We start from the raw sequence: 18,091 nt of genomic DNA on the forward strand, positions 1-18,091 counted from the left end.
CTTTAGTAGGCCTATACTCTCTTAGTCTTTAGTAGGCCTGTACTCTTTAGTAGGCCTGTACTCTTTAGTAGGCCTGTACTCTTTAGTAGGCCTGTACTCTCTTTAGTAGGGCCTCTAGGCCTCTTCAGTAGGCCTATACTCTCTTCAGTAGGCCTATACTCCTTAGTAGGCCTATACTCTTTAGTAGGCCTTTAGTAGGCCTGTACTCTTTAGTAGGCCTGTACTCTCTTTAGTAGGCCTATACTCTCTTTAGTAGACCTATACTCTCTTTAGTAGACCTATACTCTTTAGTAGGCCTGTACTCTTTAGTAGGCCTGTACTCTCTTTAGTAGGCCTGTACTCTTTAGTAGGCCTATACTCTTTAGTAGACCTGTACTCTCTTTAGTAGGCCTGTACTCTTTAGTAGACCTGTACTCTCTTTAGTAGGCCTGTACTCTCTTTAGTAGGCCTGTACTATTTAGTAGGTCTGTATTCTTTAGTAGACCAGTACTCTTTAGTAGGCCTGTACTCTTTAGTAGGGCCTGTACTCTTTATTAGGCCTGTATTCTCTATAGTAGGCCTGTACTCTTTAGTAGACCTGTACTCTCTTTAGTAGGCCTGTACTCTTTAGTAGACCTGTACTCTCTTTAGTAGGCCTGTACTCTCTTTAGTAGGCCTGTACTCTTTAGTAGGCCTGTACTCTCTTTAGTAGTTCTGTACTCTTTAGTAGGCCTATACTCTTTAGTAGACCTGTACTCTCTTTAGTAGGCCTGTACTCTTTAGTAGACCTGTACTCTCTTTAGTAGGCCTGTACTCTCTTTAGTAGGCCTGTACTCTTTTAGGTCTGTATTCTTTAGTAGACCAGTACTCTTTAGTAGGCCTGTATTCTTTAGTAGGCCTGTACTCTTTAGTAGGCCTGTACTCTTTAGTAGGTCTGTATTCTTTAGTAGACCAGTCTTTAGTAGGCCTGTACTCTTTAGTAGGCCTGTATTCTCTTTAGTAGGCCTGTACTCTTTAGTAGACCTGCACTCTCTTTAGTAGGCCTGTACTCTTTAGTAGACCTGTACTCTCTTTAGTAGGCCTGTACTCTCTTTAGTAGGCCTGTACTCTTTAGTAGGTCTGTATTCTTTAGTAGACCAGTACTCTTTAGTCGACCTGTACTCTTTAGTAGACCTGTACTCTCTTTAGTAGGCATGTACTCTCTTTAGTACGCCTGTACTCTTTAGTAGCCCTGTACTCTTTAGTAGGCCTGTAGTCTTTAGTAGGCCTGTACTCTTTAGTAGGTCTGTACTCTTTAGTAGACCTATACTCTCTTTAGTAGGTCTGTACTCTTTAGTAGGTCTGTACTCTTTAGTAGGCCTGTAGTCTTTAGTGGGCCTGTACTCTTTAGTAGACCTATACTCTTTAGTAGGCCTGTACTCTTTAGTAGGTCTGTACTCTTTAGTAGGCCTGTACTCTTTAGTAGACCTGTACTCTCTTTAGTAGGCCTATACTCTCTTCAGTAGACCTATACTCCTTAGTAGGCCTGTACTCTTTAGTAGGCCTATACTCTCTTTAGTAGACCTATACTCTCTTTAGTAGACCTATACTCTCTTTAGTAGACCTATACTCTTTAGTAGGCCTATACTCTTTAGTAGGCCTATACTCTTTAGTAGGCCTATACTCTTTAGTAGACCTATACTCTTTAGTCGGCCTATACTCTTTAGTAGGCCTGTACTCTTTAGTAGGCCTGTACTCTTTAGTAGGCCTATACTCTTTAGTAGGCCTGTACTCTTTAGTAGGCCTGTACTCTTTAGTAGGCCTGTACTCTCTTTAGTAGGCCTGTACTCTTTAGTAGGCCTATACTCTTTAGTAGACCTGTACTCTCTTTAGTAGGCCTGTACTCTTTAGTAGACCTGTACTCTCTTTAGTAGGCCTGTACTCTCTTTAGTAGGCCTGTACTATTTAGTAGGTCTGTATTCTTTAGTAGACCAGTACTCTTTAGTAGGCCTGTACTCTTTAGTAGGGCCTGTACTCTTTATTAGGCCTGTATTCTCTATAGTAGGCCTGTACTCTTTAGTAGACCTGTACTCTCTTTAGTAGGCCTGTACTCTTTAGTAGACCTGTACTCTCTTTAGTAGGCCTGTACTCTCTTTAGTAGGCCTGTAATCTTTAGTAGGCCTGTACTCTCTTTAGTAGGCCTGTACTCTTTAGTAGGCCTATACTCTTTAGTAGACCTGTACTCTCTTTAGTAGGCCTGTACTCTTTAGTAGACCTGTACTCTCTTTAGTAGGCCTGTACTCTCTTTAGTAGGCCTGTACTCTTTAGTAGGTCTGTATTCTTTAGTAGACCAGTACTCTTTAGTAGGCCTGTACTCTTTAGTAGGCCTGTACTCTTTAGTAGGCCTGTATTCTCTTTAGTAGGCCTGTACTCTTTAGTAGACCTGCACTCTCTTTAGTAGGCCTGTACTCTTTAGTAGACCTGTACTCTCTTTAGTAGGCCTGTACTCTCTTTAGTAGGCCTGTACTCTTTAGTAGGTCTGTATTCTTTAGTAGACCAGTACTCTTTAGTCGACCTGTACTCTCTTTAGTAGGCCTGTACTCTTTAGTAGGTCTGTACTCTTTAGTAGGCCTGTACTCTTTAGTAGACCTGTACTCTCTTTAGTAGGCATGTACTCTCTTTAGTACGCCTGTACTCTTTAGTAGCCCTGTACTCTTTAGTAGGCCTGTAGTCTTTAGTAGGCCTGTACTCTTTAGTAGGTCTGTACTCTTTAGTAGACCTATACTCTCTTTAGTAGGTCTGTACTCTTTAGTAGGTCTGTACTCTTTAGTAGGCCTGTAGTCTTTAGTGGGCCTGTACTCTTTAGTAGACCTATACTCTTTAGTAGACCTATACTCTCTTTAGTAGACCTATACTCTTTAGTAGGCCTATACTCTTTAGTAGGCCTGTACTCTTTAGTAGGCCTGTACTCTTTAGTAGGCCTATACTCTTTAGTAGGCCTGTACTCTTCAGTAGACCTATACTCCTTAGTAGGCCTGTACTCTTTAGTAGGCCTATACTCTCTTTTGTAGGCCTATACTCTCTTTAGTAGACCTATACTCTCTTTAGTAGGCCTATACTCTTTAGTAGGCCTGTACTCTTTAGTAGGCCTGTAGTCTTTAGTGGGCCTTTACTCTTTAGTAGACCTATACTCTTTAGTAGGCCTATAGTCTCTTTAGTAGACCTATACTCTTTAGTAGGCCTGTACTCTTTAGTAGGCCTGTACTCTTTAGTAGGCCTATACTCTTTAGTAGGCCTGTACTCTTTAATAGGCCTGTACTCTCTTCAGTAGGCCTATACTCTCTTCAGTAGACCTATACTCCTTAGTAGGCCTGTATTCTTTAGTAGGCCTATATTCTCTTCACTAGGCCTATACTCTCTTTAGTAGACCTATACTCTCTTTAGTAGACCTATACTCTCTTTAGTAGACCTATACTCTCTTTAGTAGACCTATACTCTTTAGTAGGCCTGTACTCTTTAGTAGGCCTGTAGTCTTTAGTGGGCCTGTACTCTTTAGTAGACCTATACTCTTTAGTAGGCCTATACTCTCTTTAGTAGACCTATACTCTTTAGTAGGCCTATACTCTCTTTAGTAGGCCTGTACTCTTTAGTAGGCCTGTACTCTTTAGTAGGCCTGTACTCTTTAGTAGGCCTGTACTCTTTAGTAGGCCTGTACTCTTTAGTAGGCCTGTACTCTTTAGTAGGTCTGTACTTTTGTCTGTACTTTTTCTTATTTTGGAAGAAAAGCAGTGAAGAACTAAATCCTTTGAAGTAATACAAACTCTTCATCCCTGTAGTATACAGAATGGTGTGGTCTGCTTAGAGGTGGGTCAGAGAATCACCAGCAGCACCAGCATATAAACTCTTCATCCCTGTAGTACACAGAATGGTGTGGTCTGCTTAGAGGTGGGTCAGAGAATCACCAGCAGCACCAGCTTATAAACTCTTCATCCCTGTAGTATACAGAATGGTGTGGTCTGCTTAGAGGTGGGTCAGAGAATCACCAGCAGCACCAGCATATAAACTCTTCATCCCTGTAGTACACAGAATGGTGTGGTCTGCTTAGAGGTGGGTCAGAGAATCACCAGCAGCACCAGCATATAAACTCTTCATCCATGTAGTATACAGAATGGTGTGGTCTGCTTAGAGGTGGGTCAGAGAATCACCAGCAGCACCAGCATATAAACTCTTCATCCATGTAGTATACAGAATGGTGTGGTCTGCTTAGAGGTGGGTCAGAGAATCACCAGCAGCACCAGCATATAAACTCTTCATCCCTGTAGTATACAGAATGGTGTGGTCTGCTTAGAGGTGGGTCAGAGAATCACCAGCAGCACCAGCATATAAACTCTTCATCAATGTAGTATACAGAATGGTGTGGTCTGCTTAGAGGTGGGTCAGAGAATCACCAGCAGCACCAGCATATAAACTCTTCATCAATGTGCTCTCTGATAGGACATTGGTGGTTTGAGTCAGCATGGAGTGATTTTCTCCCTGGCTGGTGGATCATTTCACCGACTCAAATTCCTGTACATTCAGATGTATGTGGTGGATAAAGGTGATTTTGACTCTGGGATGTGAGAAGCCAACACTGGTCATGCTTTACCCTGCATGATAATTCACTGTTTAGTGCTGGAGAGGGGTTGCTAAGCAGCCACATGGGGGGGGACCAGCTTCAGTGAGTGGGATTCAAGCAGAAGGGATTGAAAGCTGTGTGCCACTGCTGTTGCTGATTCTTCAGCCAGAGTTTTTTTTTTTCATTTTAATGTGAGATTTTCCTTTTTTCCTGTATATTTTTAAGAAAACTGCTGCTTTGTGTTGTTGTGGCTGGGCTTGGGCAACATGTGGGGTGCAGACAGCGAGTGAGTGTTGGCTACTTTGTTGTGATGTGTTATGGATATTCGACCCATTTCATAATGCATTTTATCTTTGGAAACAAAACAATCAAAATGGATGAAACATTTCAGAGTGTGTTGGACTGCCGACTAACGACAACAACAGATGCCATTAATCCTCAGCAGAGAATCCTTAGTTCCTGTTTTTAAACCAAGCTGTTCCTGTACGTACAAACACACTGCTATACTTTCATATTTATAATACTCTCTCTCTCTCCCTCTTTCTCTCTCCAGGTTGGTGCAACACTACCAGTTTCACATTTTTAGGAGGGGTTGAATTTCATGCCAGCTCAGCATGAATAGTATACGACAATATGAGTCTCCAGCTGAGAGTGATGTTAGACATTCTAGAATTTCCATTATGTAACATAACTTAATCATTTGGAATAGTTGAAAGATCCTGTTGTTGAAATCTTTGGTTAAATATCACTGACTGGAAAAGACAACAATGCCCTCCAAACAACAAAGTGTTAAGGAATGTGGTAAACAATATACTTCAACTAACAAATAAGTCAGACATATTTAGAGTAAAGTACATAAACATATTTCTTTGGTGGATTCACTTGAATTCCAGACCTTGTATCTCTAAGACAAATCACATCTAATGTTATTGACAGTATCTCTACTATCGCATCTCATCTAATCTCTTCCCATCTCTCAAATCCTCTCATCTCCTCTCTAAATTGAGTCTTGGTGGTGAGTTGGTAAGGCAGTTTAGCAGCTGAGTCTTGGTGGTGAGTTGGTAAGGCAGTTTAGCAGCCTGGCAGCTGAGTCTTGGTGGTGAGTTGGTAAGGCAGTTTAGCAGCCTGGCAGCTGAGTCTTGGTGGTGAGTTGGTAAGGCAGTTTAGCAGCCTGGCAGCTGAGTCTTGGTGGTGAGTTGGTATGGCAGTTTAGCAGCTGAGTCTTGGTGGTGAGTTGGTAAGGCAGTTTAGCAGCCTGGCAGTCTCTCTCATATTATCTAGGCAATAATACAACAGCATGCTGAAGCTCAAACACTTCAGTCACTGGCTATATGGGTTATTATCTTTATCCACACAGCATTACACTGACCTACATTCTATCTCTTCTCTTGCACGCCCCTCATACACTAATTTCCCTTCGAGAGAGAGAGGAGAGAGGGAAGAGGGAGAGAGAGAGAGGGAAGAGGGAGAGAGAGACATTTATGTGAATCTGCATATACTGAGAAATTACATCAATTTTTTTCTTTGCAGTTTAACATTAGATTAGTAAACTACATGTAATGTAATATCCTTCCTCTTTTGTGGTGAGGCCTCATTGGTTCACATTGCTCCACATGAAGCCAATGTGAAATATCTACTATCACTTAAAAATGTCCCTGTTTGGATAAAGAGAGATATTCTGTGTTTCTAATGACTGTGTGTGTCTTTGTTTTCACCCATGTAATCTTTACACCAATTATAAATACTTGTTTTCCCAAAGAGCCTACTATGGAATCAAATTAGACTATGGCTTCAATTATCCAACCGTCACAGTGTTCCACTGCTGATAGGTCCCATATAATTAGGTCTTGCCCAACAATTATGTATTGTGCCAGGCACAATGGCTTGTGACCATGGGTAACTAACTGTGTGCTGAGTTTATTATGCGTTGAAGAGCAGTGTAATCTATAGTCACAAAATGTCTAAACCCAAGACGCGCAACATTTCGAGACTTCCCGGGAACGCTTGCAAGACAGACCAGGCAGACCAGGCCGGGATTTGAGAATTCGAAGAGAGAAATTAAAAACTCTTTCTTAAGTTTTACATTTTCTCAACATCTAAAGGCACAAACTAGATTCGAACCAATGTCTTATGAACATGTTTTTACTCACAACCTTGTGAAAGTGACAAACTGACACGTTTTTTTTTCGTCAAAAACTAGTTTATATTGAAGGAATGCCAATGCCTTTGATTTGACGCAATGCACATTCGCAGTTCGGCGTGAGAGACCGTTCACCCGATGACGAGATTCTGTGTTTAGTTTAGATGGCCAAAATCGCCATGGCATCGCCTACAAGAGCAGTCAGAAACTGCCTCTCCGATAGAAATCCCCTATCTCCATACTGTACTGTCTTTGTTAAAGTATTCAATTGATCCCATACACGATGAACAGTACCAAGGTCAGCCACTAGATGGGAGTGTTCAGTAGGGAATGGAGCATTACAGAACTGTGGAATGGAGTGGGAAGGAGAGGAGATACCTTCACAACAGCTAAAATATTTCCCCTATTCATGCGTCTTGTGGGTTGCCATTGCACTGTGAATGTGTCGTTAGCTGCAATAACAACAATGCAGATACATATTTGAGATGCAAATTAATAATACAAATGTGATACAGATCTGTCTCTGTGTGTCTAAATGAGGACAAATGATTGATTTGAGTATTCGGTCAGGACTCAGGAAGAACTGTCGACAACATTGACGTGGCACCCTCATTCATAAACAGGGCTGAATGACTCCCTGACTAACTCTCATCAGAGTCACGTTGAGTCATCAGCGCAGTTTTGTTCGATGGTAACACATAGACTTTTGGGCTCCCGAGTTTCGCAGCGGTCTAAGGCGCAGCGTCACTACAGACACCCTGGTTCAAATCCAACCAGCCGTGAGTGGGAGTCCCATAGTGCGGCGCACAATTGGCCCAGTGTCGTCTGGGTTTGGCTGGTGTAGGCCGTCATTGTAAATACGAATTTGTTCTTAAATGACTTGCCTAGATAAATAAAACAATGTTTGTTTAACCTCTATTTAACTAGTTAAGAACACATTCTAATGTGTGGCAAATGGCAAATGTGTTAACATCGTGCGCTGGTATGAAGCATCAGCACTAGAGACAAACCATTGGGAACAAACATCTGGACCTTGTCTGATGCAACAACGAAAAGCTGGCATCCTGCAAAACATTTATGTGATTGTAGGAAACAAATACGAGCTTAGGCCTACATCATTTATAGATATTACTCATTCAAAATATTTTGTTCTCAACTTTAATTTCATCAAGAGTTGTAGGTACATTTTCAATGATTAACCCATTTGTACAAGTCCTTTTCGATTTATATGTGATGTTAACCTTGAAGACCGATTGCTTTTAGATAAACATGTTTTATGGTTTCACAGCCTACAGCCAGGCTACTTAATCAAAGTGTACTACTTCAACTACTTACATTCAAATGGGGTGGGACGAGCTGGTACATTCAAATGGGATGGGACGAGCTGGTACATTCAAATGGGATGGGACGAGCTGGTACATTCAAATGGGGTGGGACGAGCTGGTACATTCAAATGGGGTGGGACGAGCTGGTACATTCAAATGGGGTGGGACGAGCTGGTACATTCAAATGGGGTGGGACGAGCTGGTACATTCAAATGGGGTGGGACGAGCTGGTACATTCAAATGGGGTGGGACGAGCTGGTACATTCAAATGGGGTGGGACGAGCTGGTACATTGAAATGGGATGGGATGAGCTGGTACATTCAAATGGGGTGGGACGAGCTGGTACATTCAAATGGGGTGGGATGGGACGAGCTGGTACATTCAAATGGGATGGGACGAGCTGGTACATTCAAATGGGGTGGGATGAGCTGGTACATTCAAATGGGGTGGGACGAGCTGGTACATTCAAATGGGGTGGGATGGGACGAGCTGGTACATTAAAATGGGATGGGACGAGCTGGTACATTAAAATGGGGTGGGACGAGCTGGTACATTCAAATGGGGTGGGACGAGCTGGTACATTCAAATGGGGTGGGATGGGACGAGCTGGTACATTAAAATGGGATGGGACGAGCTGGTACATTAAAATGGGGTGGGACGAGCTGGTACATTCAAATGGGGTGGGACGAGCTGGTACATTCAAATGGGGTGGGACGAGCTGGTACATTCAAATGGGGTGGGACGAGCTGGTACATTCAAATGGGGTGGGACGAGCTGGTACATTAAAATGGGATGGGACGAGCTGGTACATTCAAATGGGGTGGGACGAGCTGGTACATTCAAATGTGATGCATAGCGACATACATTCTGATTGGTACATAGGTATTGTGTGTAAACAGATATCTTCTTACCTCTTCATACACATATTACATGTCCATTCCAAACCAGGTTAAATGCAGTGTCCATGTTTAACCAGGTCTTATAGATCCCAATTCTGGGAATAGGCATACAAATATATTTTCAGATAATTTTTTAAAATGAGCGGTTTTGTCCTATGCATTATTCTTATCTGGCTGACGATACCTCATCAAGTTTCATACATAGCCTACGATTCGATATACATCTGTCTAGCTGGCTACTATACGGCAGGTAGCCCAGTGCGTTGAGCGGATGACTAATAACCGAAAGGTTGCTAGATCGAATCCCCGAGCTGACAAGGTAAAAAGTAATTCTGCTCCTAAACAAGGAAGTTAAACCCACTGTTCCTAGAGCGTCATTGAAAATAAGAATTTGTTCTTAGAAACTGACATGCCTAGTTAAATAGGCTGCATTGGCCAAATGACAACCAATGGCTATGCATACCTACTGTAAGTGGAGCATGTAAGTTGCAGTATCTCGTCTTCGCCAACAGGTTGCACTACGTATTGTAAACAGTGAGATCTCCATTTTGTATGTTTCCCCCCCCCCCCTCAGAGGTTAGCGCCTACTTTCCTTTTGGCTGTGAACAGCACAGCTAATTCCGTGCATTTCGGACGCAATTGGATACCTAACACATTGTAGTGGATTGGATGATCCGATCGATTACTTGCTTCTTCGTGTCCTGATAGGATTTGCAAGGAGAACGCAATCGGATGTTTTCGTGTTTCTAGCCGGTTTGCAAGCAAAACAACACCAAACAAAAACAACCATGCATGGAGTCACAACTACAAAACGCCTGAGGGGTAGGCAAACGCTTTAGATGTATAGTATTTGAAGTCATATAATGTGCCATAAATTAATTTGGAATGAATAACCAGAGATGGATTATGTTAGCCACTAGCTATAGTTAGCTCAACATGTCTCTCAATGACATTTGGGGGGACGCATTTGCAGGAGCTAACGTAGCTAACTAACTCATGTGAGCTGCTTAAATAGCTAAATGTGCTGTGGCAAAATATATGAACAGGGCGGGTTAACTAGTTAGGTTGCAGAAACACTTAATTCAATTCATACGCCACGATGCTTGTTTTTGTTGCTTTCAAATAATAAAGTAAAAGCAAAGGGAATAGTTAGCCACTTAGCTAGGTAGCTAATATCTAACCAGCAATGCGCCCCAACAGCAGGGGACTTCGGAGAATTCAGGTCAACTTTATAGAATGGATCAATTTGTCAACAATTATAAACACATGAAGTGTATGCAAATGAACTTCACACGTCACATGTGTAATGTCATTTTAACCAAGTAATTTAAAAGTACATATTATTCATTCATTGAAACCATAATATGAGGTCAGATGTTGATGATACAGCTAGTATATTAGGTATAACTTGCCACGTGTGTAGTATGTTTGTGTCTTTACACTTAGGCATGTTATTTGATACATGTCCATATTAGCCTACACGTGGCAGACACCGATCTAGCGCCGCACCAGGGGTATATTCATTATGCCGATTGCAACAGAAACAGGTTTACTCCAAATGGAAAACGTTTTGCAATGAAGTCTATTGAATAAATTCAGGTAGGTCACTCCCCGTTTGGCGATGATTCATTATGTTAGGTACTTAAACTGTAAACGGTTTCCACTTCGAGATGTAATGAATACACTAGCATCCATGCTAATGACATTACCCACTCAGTCTTTTCCCTCTCTCTACCCAGGATCATAAGATGGATCAAGGAGGAGTGAAGAAGAGCAGGAGTAACAACGACAACAGCCGAGTTAAGCTCCTTCTGGGCGAAACGCCCTCAGAGAGAACCCCTCTCACTGGTGCTCCCTGCAGTGCCATGTCCGTTGCTTTGGCAACCACCACCACCTCCTTCCTTCCATCCAGCCAGCTGATGCAACCAGGTGACGTGCCCAGCGGACTCAGTAACAGCCCTCCTCCCTCAGGTGAGGACCTCGCCTCAGCCTCCGTCACGGCCTCCGTGGGCCTCTACCTGGAAGACCCAGAGCCTCCCACCACAAAGGTACTGCTACTCATTTGTTGTACTAACGCTCTAGCACTGGACTCTATCCCCACACCCACTGGACTCTACCCACAAGCACACCAACTGGACTCTACCCACACACCCACTGGACTCTACCCACAAGCACACCAACTGGACTCTACCCACACACCCACTGGACTCTACCCACACACCCACTGGACTCTACCCACACACCCACTGGACTCTACCCACAACCACACCCACTGGACTCTACCCCCACACCCACTGGACTCTACCCCCCACACCCACTGGACTCTACCCCCACACCCACTGGACTCTACCCACACACCCACTGGACTCTACCCCACACCCACTGGACTCTACCCCCACAACCACACCCACTGGACTCTACCCACAACCACACCCACTGGACTCTACCCACACACACACTGGACTCTACCCACACACCCACTGGACTCTACCCACACACCCACTGGACTCTACCCACAACCACACCCACTGGACTCTACCCACACACACACTGGACTCTACCCACACACCCACTGGACTCTACCCACACACCCACTGTACTCTACCCCCACACCCACTGGACTCTACCCCCACACCCACTGGACTCTACCCACAACCACACCCACTGGACTCTACCCCCACACCCACTGGACTCTACTCCCACACCCACTGGACTCTACCCACAAGCACACCAACTGGACTCTACCCACACACCCACTGGACTCTACCCACACACCCACTGGACTCTACCCACACACCCACTGGACTCTACCCACAACCACACCCACTGGACTCTACGCACAACCACACCCACTGGACTCTACTCCCACACCCACTGGACTCTACTCCCACACCCACTGGACTCTACCCACAACCACACCCACTGGACTCTACCCACAACCACACCCACTGGACTCTACCCACACACACACTGGACTCTACCCACAACCACACCCACTGGACTCTACCCACACCCACTGGACTCTACCAACACACCCACTGTACTCTACCCCCACACCCACTGGACTCAACCCCCACACCCACTGGACTCTACCCACAACCACACCCACTGGACTCTACTCCCACACCCACTGGACTCTACCCACAACCACACCCACTGGACTCTACCCACAACCACACCCACTGGACTCTACTCCCACACCCACTGGACTCTACCCACAACCACACCCACTGGACTCTACTCCCACACCCACTGGACTCTACCCACAACCACACCCACTGGACTCTACCCACACACACACTGGACTCTACCCACACACCCACTGGACTCTACCCCCACACCCACTGGACTCTACCCCCACACCCACTGGACTCTACCCACAACCACACCCACTGGACTCACCCACAACCACACCCACTGGACTCTACCCACAACCACACCCACTGGACTCTACCCACAACCACACCCACTGGAATCTACCCACAACCACACCCACTGGACTCTACCCACACACCCACTGGACTCTACCCACACACCCACTGGACTCTACCCACAACCACACCCACTGGTCTCTACCCACAACCACACCCACTGGACTCTACCCACACCCACTGGACTCTACCCACAACCACACCCACTGGACTCTACCCACAACCACACCCACTGGACTCTACCCACACACCCACTGGACTCTACCCACACACCCACTGGTCTATACCCACAACCACACCCACTGGACTCTACCCACACCCACTGGACTCTACCCACACACCCACTGTACTCTACCCCCACACCCACTGGACTCTACCCCCCACACCCACTGGACTCTACCCACAACCACACCCACTGGACTCTACCCACACACCCACTGGACTCTACCCACAACCACACCCACTGGACTCTACCCACAACCACACCCACTGGACTCTACCCACAAGCACACCAACTGGACTCTACCCACACACCCACTGGATTCTACCCACACACCCACTGGACTCTACCCACACACCCACTGGACTCTACCCACACACCCACTGGACTCTACCCACAACCACACCCACTGGATTCTACCCCCACACCCACTGGACTCTACTCCCACACCCACTGGATTCTACCCACAACCACACCCACTGGACTCTACCCACAACCACACCCACTGGACACTACTCCCACACCCACTGGACTCTACTCCCACACCCACTGGACTCTACCCACAACCACACCCACTGGACTCTACTCCCACACCCACTGGACTCTACTCCCACACCCACTGGACTCTACCCACAACCACACCCACTGGACTCTACTCCCACACCCACTGGACTCTACCCACAACCACAACCACTGGACTCTACTCCCACACCCACTGGACTCTACCCACACACCCACTGGACTCTACCCACACACCCACTGGACTCTACCCACACACCCACTGGACTCTACCCACAACCACACCCACTGGACTCTACCCACAACCACACCCACTAGACTCTACCCACAACCACACCCACTGGACTCTACTCCCACACCCACTGGACTCTACCCACAACCACACCCACTGGACTCTACCCACAACCACACCCACTGGACTCTACCCACACACCCACTGGACTCTACCCACACACCCACTGGTCTCTACCCACAACCACACCCACTGGACTCTACCCACACCCACTGGACTCTACCCACAACCACACCCACTGGAGTCTACCCACACACCCACTGGACTCTACCCACACACCCACTGGTCTCTACCCACAACCACACCCACTGGACTCTACCCACACCCACTGGACTCTACCCACACACACACTGGACTCTACCCACACACCCACTGGACTCTACCCCCACACCCACTGGACTCTACCCCCACACCCACTGGACTCTACCCACAACCACACCCACTGGACTCTACCCACACACCCACTGGACTCTACCCACAAGCACACCAACTGGACACTACCCACACACCCACTGGATTCTACCCACACACCCACTGGACTCTACCCACACACCCACTGGACTCTACCCACACACCCACTGGACTCTACCCACACACCCACTGGACTCTACCCACAACCACACCCACTGGACTCTACCCCCACACCCACTAGACTCTACCCCCACACCCACTGGACTCTACCCCCACACCCACTGTACTCTACCCACAAACCCACTGGACTCTACCCAAAACCACATCCACTGGACTCTACCCACAACCACACCCATTGGATTCTACCCCCACACCCACTGGACTCTACTCCCACACCCACTGGATTCTACCCACAACCACACCCACTGGACTCTAACCACAACCACACCCACTGGACACTACTCCCACACCCACTGGACTCTACCCACAACCACACCCACTGGACTCTACCCACAACCACACCCACTGGACTCTACCCACAACCACACCCACTGGACTCTACCCACAACCACACCAGCTGGACACTACTCCCACACCCACTGGACTCTACCCACAACCACACCCACTGGACTCTACCCACAACCACACCCACTGGACTCTACCCACAACCACACCCACTGGACTCTACCCACAACCACACCCACTGGACTCTACCCACAACCACACCCACTGGACTCTACTCCCACACCCACTGGACTCTACCCACAACCACACCCACTGGCCTCTACTCCCACACCCACTGGACTCTACCCACAACCACACCCACTGGACTCTACTCCCACACCCACTGGACTCTACCCACAACCACACCCACTGGACTCTACTCCCACACCCACTGGACTCTACCCACACACCCACTGGACTCTACTCCCACACCCACTGGACTCTACCCACACACCCACTGGACTCTACCCCCACACCCACTGGACTCTACCCACAACCACACCCACTGGATTCTACCCACACACACACTGGACTCTACCCACACACCCACTGGAATCTACCCACAACCACACCCACTGGACTCTACCAACACACCCACTAGACTCTACCAACACACCCACTGGACTCTACCCACAACCACACCCACTGGACTCTACCCACACACCCACTCGACTCTACCCACAACCACACCCACTGGACTCTACCCACACACCCACTGGACTCTACCCACACACCCACTGGACTCTACCCACAAGCACACCAACTGGACTCTACCCACACACCCACTGGACTCTACCCACACACCCACTGGACTCTACCCACACACCCACTGGACTCTACCCACACACCCACTGGACTCTACCCACACACCCACTGGACTCTACCCACAACCACACCCACTGGACTCTACCCCCACACCCACTGGACTCTACCCACAACCACACCCACTGGACTCTACCCACAAACCCACTGGACTCTACCCAAAACCACATCCACTGGACTCTACCCACAACCACACCCATTGGATTCTACCCCCACACCCACTGGACTCTACTCCCACACCCACTGGACTCTACCCACAACCACACCCACTGGACTCTACTCACAACCACACCCACTGGACTCTACCCACAACCACACCCACTGGACTCTACCCACAACCACACCCACTGGACTCTACCCACAACCACACCCACTGGTCTCTACCCACAACCACACCCACTGGACTCTACCCACAACCACACCCACTGGACTCTACCCACAACCACACCCACTGGACTCTACTCCCACACCCACTGGACTCTACCCCCACACCCACTGGACTCTACCCACAACCACACCCACTGGACTCTACCCACAACCACACCCACTGGACTCTACCCACAACCACACCCACTGGACTCTACCCACAACCACACCCACTGGACTCTACCCACAACCACACCCACTGGACTCTACCCACAACCACACCCACTGGACTCTACCCACAACCACACCCACTGGACTCTACCCACAACCACACCCACTGGACTCTACCCACAACCACACACAATGGACTCTATCCACAACCACACCCACTGGACTCTATCCACAACCACACACAATGGACTCTACCCACAACCACACCCACTGGACTCTACCCACAACCACACCCACTGGACTCTACCCACACACCCACTTATTACCTGGTACTCCCTGTATATGGCCATGATATTATCTGTTACTCCCTGTATATAGCCATGTTATTTTCTGCTCCCTGTATATGGCCATGTTATTACCTGGTACTCCCTGTATATAGCCATGTTATATTTACTCATTATTTCTATTCATTATTCAAAATGTATTCTTTTTCTTGTCACTTTTTCCGTTTAAATTTTTAATCTTATCTTTAATTCTGCATTGTTGGAAAAAGACCCGTAAGTCAGCATTTCACTGTTGTTTACAAAGCATGTGACAAATACGATTTGGGTTTGGGTCAATTCCGTTTCAGTAATGCAGGATTTTTTTTCTCATAGAGAATCACTGGAATGTCAGGTTATTTGCTGAATTGACGGAATTTAAATGTTTTCTTGTTTTTCTCCCCTTTGTAATGATTTGACAAACCAATTTTCCCATCTGTTATTAATGAAGTATTTTTTCTTATCTAAGCTCCTGCCCCAACAGACTAACACGTCCCTGGGCCTTGGACTCTTCACCCTTGGGGATACCTACTCCCGCCTGGAAGACAGCATCGCTGACTTCCACCGCTCCTCACCCAGCATGGACTCTCTGATCGGGGGCTCGGACCCTAACCTGTTCCCCATGTCCATGAGGACGGAGACAGACTTCTCCCGGGACCAGGACCTTATGGATATGGACCAGGAAGGGTACATTGGAAAAGACCAGAAACTGTTCAACGACAACACTCTGGATCTCCTCCAGGACTTTGAGTTGACAGGCTCCCCCTCAGACTTTTACGTAGGGGACGACGCCTTCCTTTCCTCCCTGGCTGATGACACTCTGCTGGGGGATGAGAGCCAGGATCGTGGGGTCTCCAACTCCACCTCCAAGCCAGCTGCTACTACGACCAATAGTGGTGGTTTTAGCGGTTCCAACACCACCACGTTGAATGGTAGCAATCTACTAACATGTCAGGATGAATCCAACTCCAGCACCCCTATGACAGGCAACTCCCCGACCCCCAACACCTTTCCCGTGGTGAAGCTCGAGAAGGAATCTGGCTTCATCCAGCTGTGTACTCCAGGAGTGATCAAACAGGAGAAGACCTCGGCCATTCGTAGCTACTCCTGCCGAATGAGTGGTAGTACCGGCGGCTCCACTTCCTCCTCCCCCTCAGAGCTGTCCAGCGCCAGCCCCATCTCCATCTGTGGGGTGAGCACCTCTGGAGGACAGAGCTACCACTTTGGAGTCAACAGCAGCATCAACACCCCCTTGGTTTCCACTACCAGTGGAGCTTCCCAGCAGAAGGACCAGAAGCCCTCGGTGTTCAGCCTGTATCCTCCGTTGGTGACCGTAGGAGAGGCTTGGAACAACAGTAGCTATGGGGACGGAGCTTCTGGAATGCAAGGTCTCTCCAGCCCTACCTCCTCTTTCTCCAGTAGCTTTGCAAGGTAAGGAGAAGAATTGAAAGAATGTTGCTAATAAAAAGCAGTCCTGTAGTTGGTCTGGTGGTCGTTTGGTGGTGGTCGTCTGGCCAGCCTGCTGCGTTGCGAGAGTGAGGCTGGTCTAGAGTTGCAAAAGGGTTGGAAACTTTCCGGTAAATTTCCTGAATTTTTCCAGAAATTTTCCATGGGAAGTTAAACCCCGGAATTTGGGGAATTTTGCTTCAATTCATTAAAAAAGTTAGCTTATAACAGGGAACCTTTTTTTTGTGTGGGATACACACAAGGCAATTCCTTATTTTGGTTCAACTATCCCCAATTCAATGCAATTGCAACCCTCTGCATGCACAGTGCATTCTTCCGTCACATGTACAGCTGATTCTGAAGATCTTGCACACTAATGAGATGCTATTTAGCCCACACTACTACACAGTCTGAGCCAGGGACTACATGCCTTCTGGTAAGTTTTGATTACAATACTGGGAGGGGTGAATATATTTTATATGATTGTTTGTTCACTAGTAAATAGTAGCCTACTACAAAGTGTGTTTAAATAATTTCTAACTTGTTAACAATTCTGCTATTTAGTTTTTGCTACAATGTGGGTTTTAGCTTGCTTGAGCCTGCTAACTGTGTGTTAATTCACCTGTTTCCATACCAGTTTCATTAAAAAAAA

At 47.1% G+C, this 18,091-nt stretch overlaps 1 protein-coding gene across 4 annotated transcripts in view; it reads left to right on the plus strand.

Annotated features, from left to right (window-relative positions):
* The first annotated feature begins 9,490 nt into the window (after nt 1-9,490).
* Nucleotides 9,491-18,091, plus strand: part of LOC112241349 (glucocorticoid receptor) — a 75,221-nt gene continuing 66,620 nt past the window's right edge. For 3 of the 4 annotated variants that reach the window (XM_024409462.2, XM_024409474.2, XM_042326052.1), the window contains exons 1-3: nt 9,491-9,759; nt 10,677-10,985; nt 16,463-17,424. In XM_024409462.2, coding sequence (XP_024265230.1) covers nt 10,686-10,985; nt 16,463-17,424 — 1,262 coding nt within the window. In that variant the 5' untranslated portion in view covers nt 9,491-9,759; nt 10,677-10,685. Of the gene's footprint in view, nt 9,760-10,418; nt 10,537-10,676; nt 10,986-16,462; nt 17,425-18,091 lie in introns of those variants that run through there. The other variant, XM_024409470.2, reaches the window with a different exon arrangement.

This window comes from Oncorhynchus tshawytscha, linkage group LG08 (genome assembly GCF_018296145.1).
Source record: "Oncorhynchus tshawytscha isolate Ot180627B linkage group LG08, Otsh_v2.0, whole genome shotgun sequence".
Lineage (NCBI taxonomy): Eukaryota > Metazoa > Chordata > Actinopteri > Salmoniformes > Salmonidae > Oncorhynchus > Oncorhynchus tshawytscha.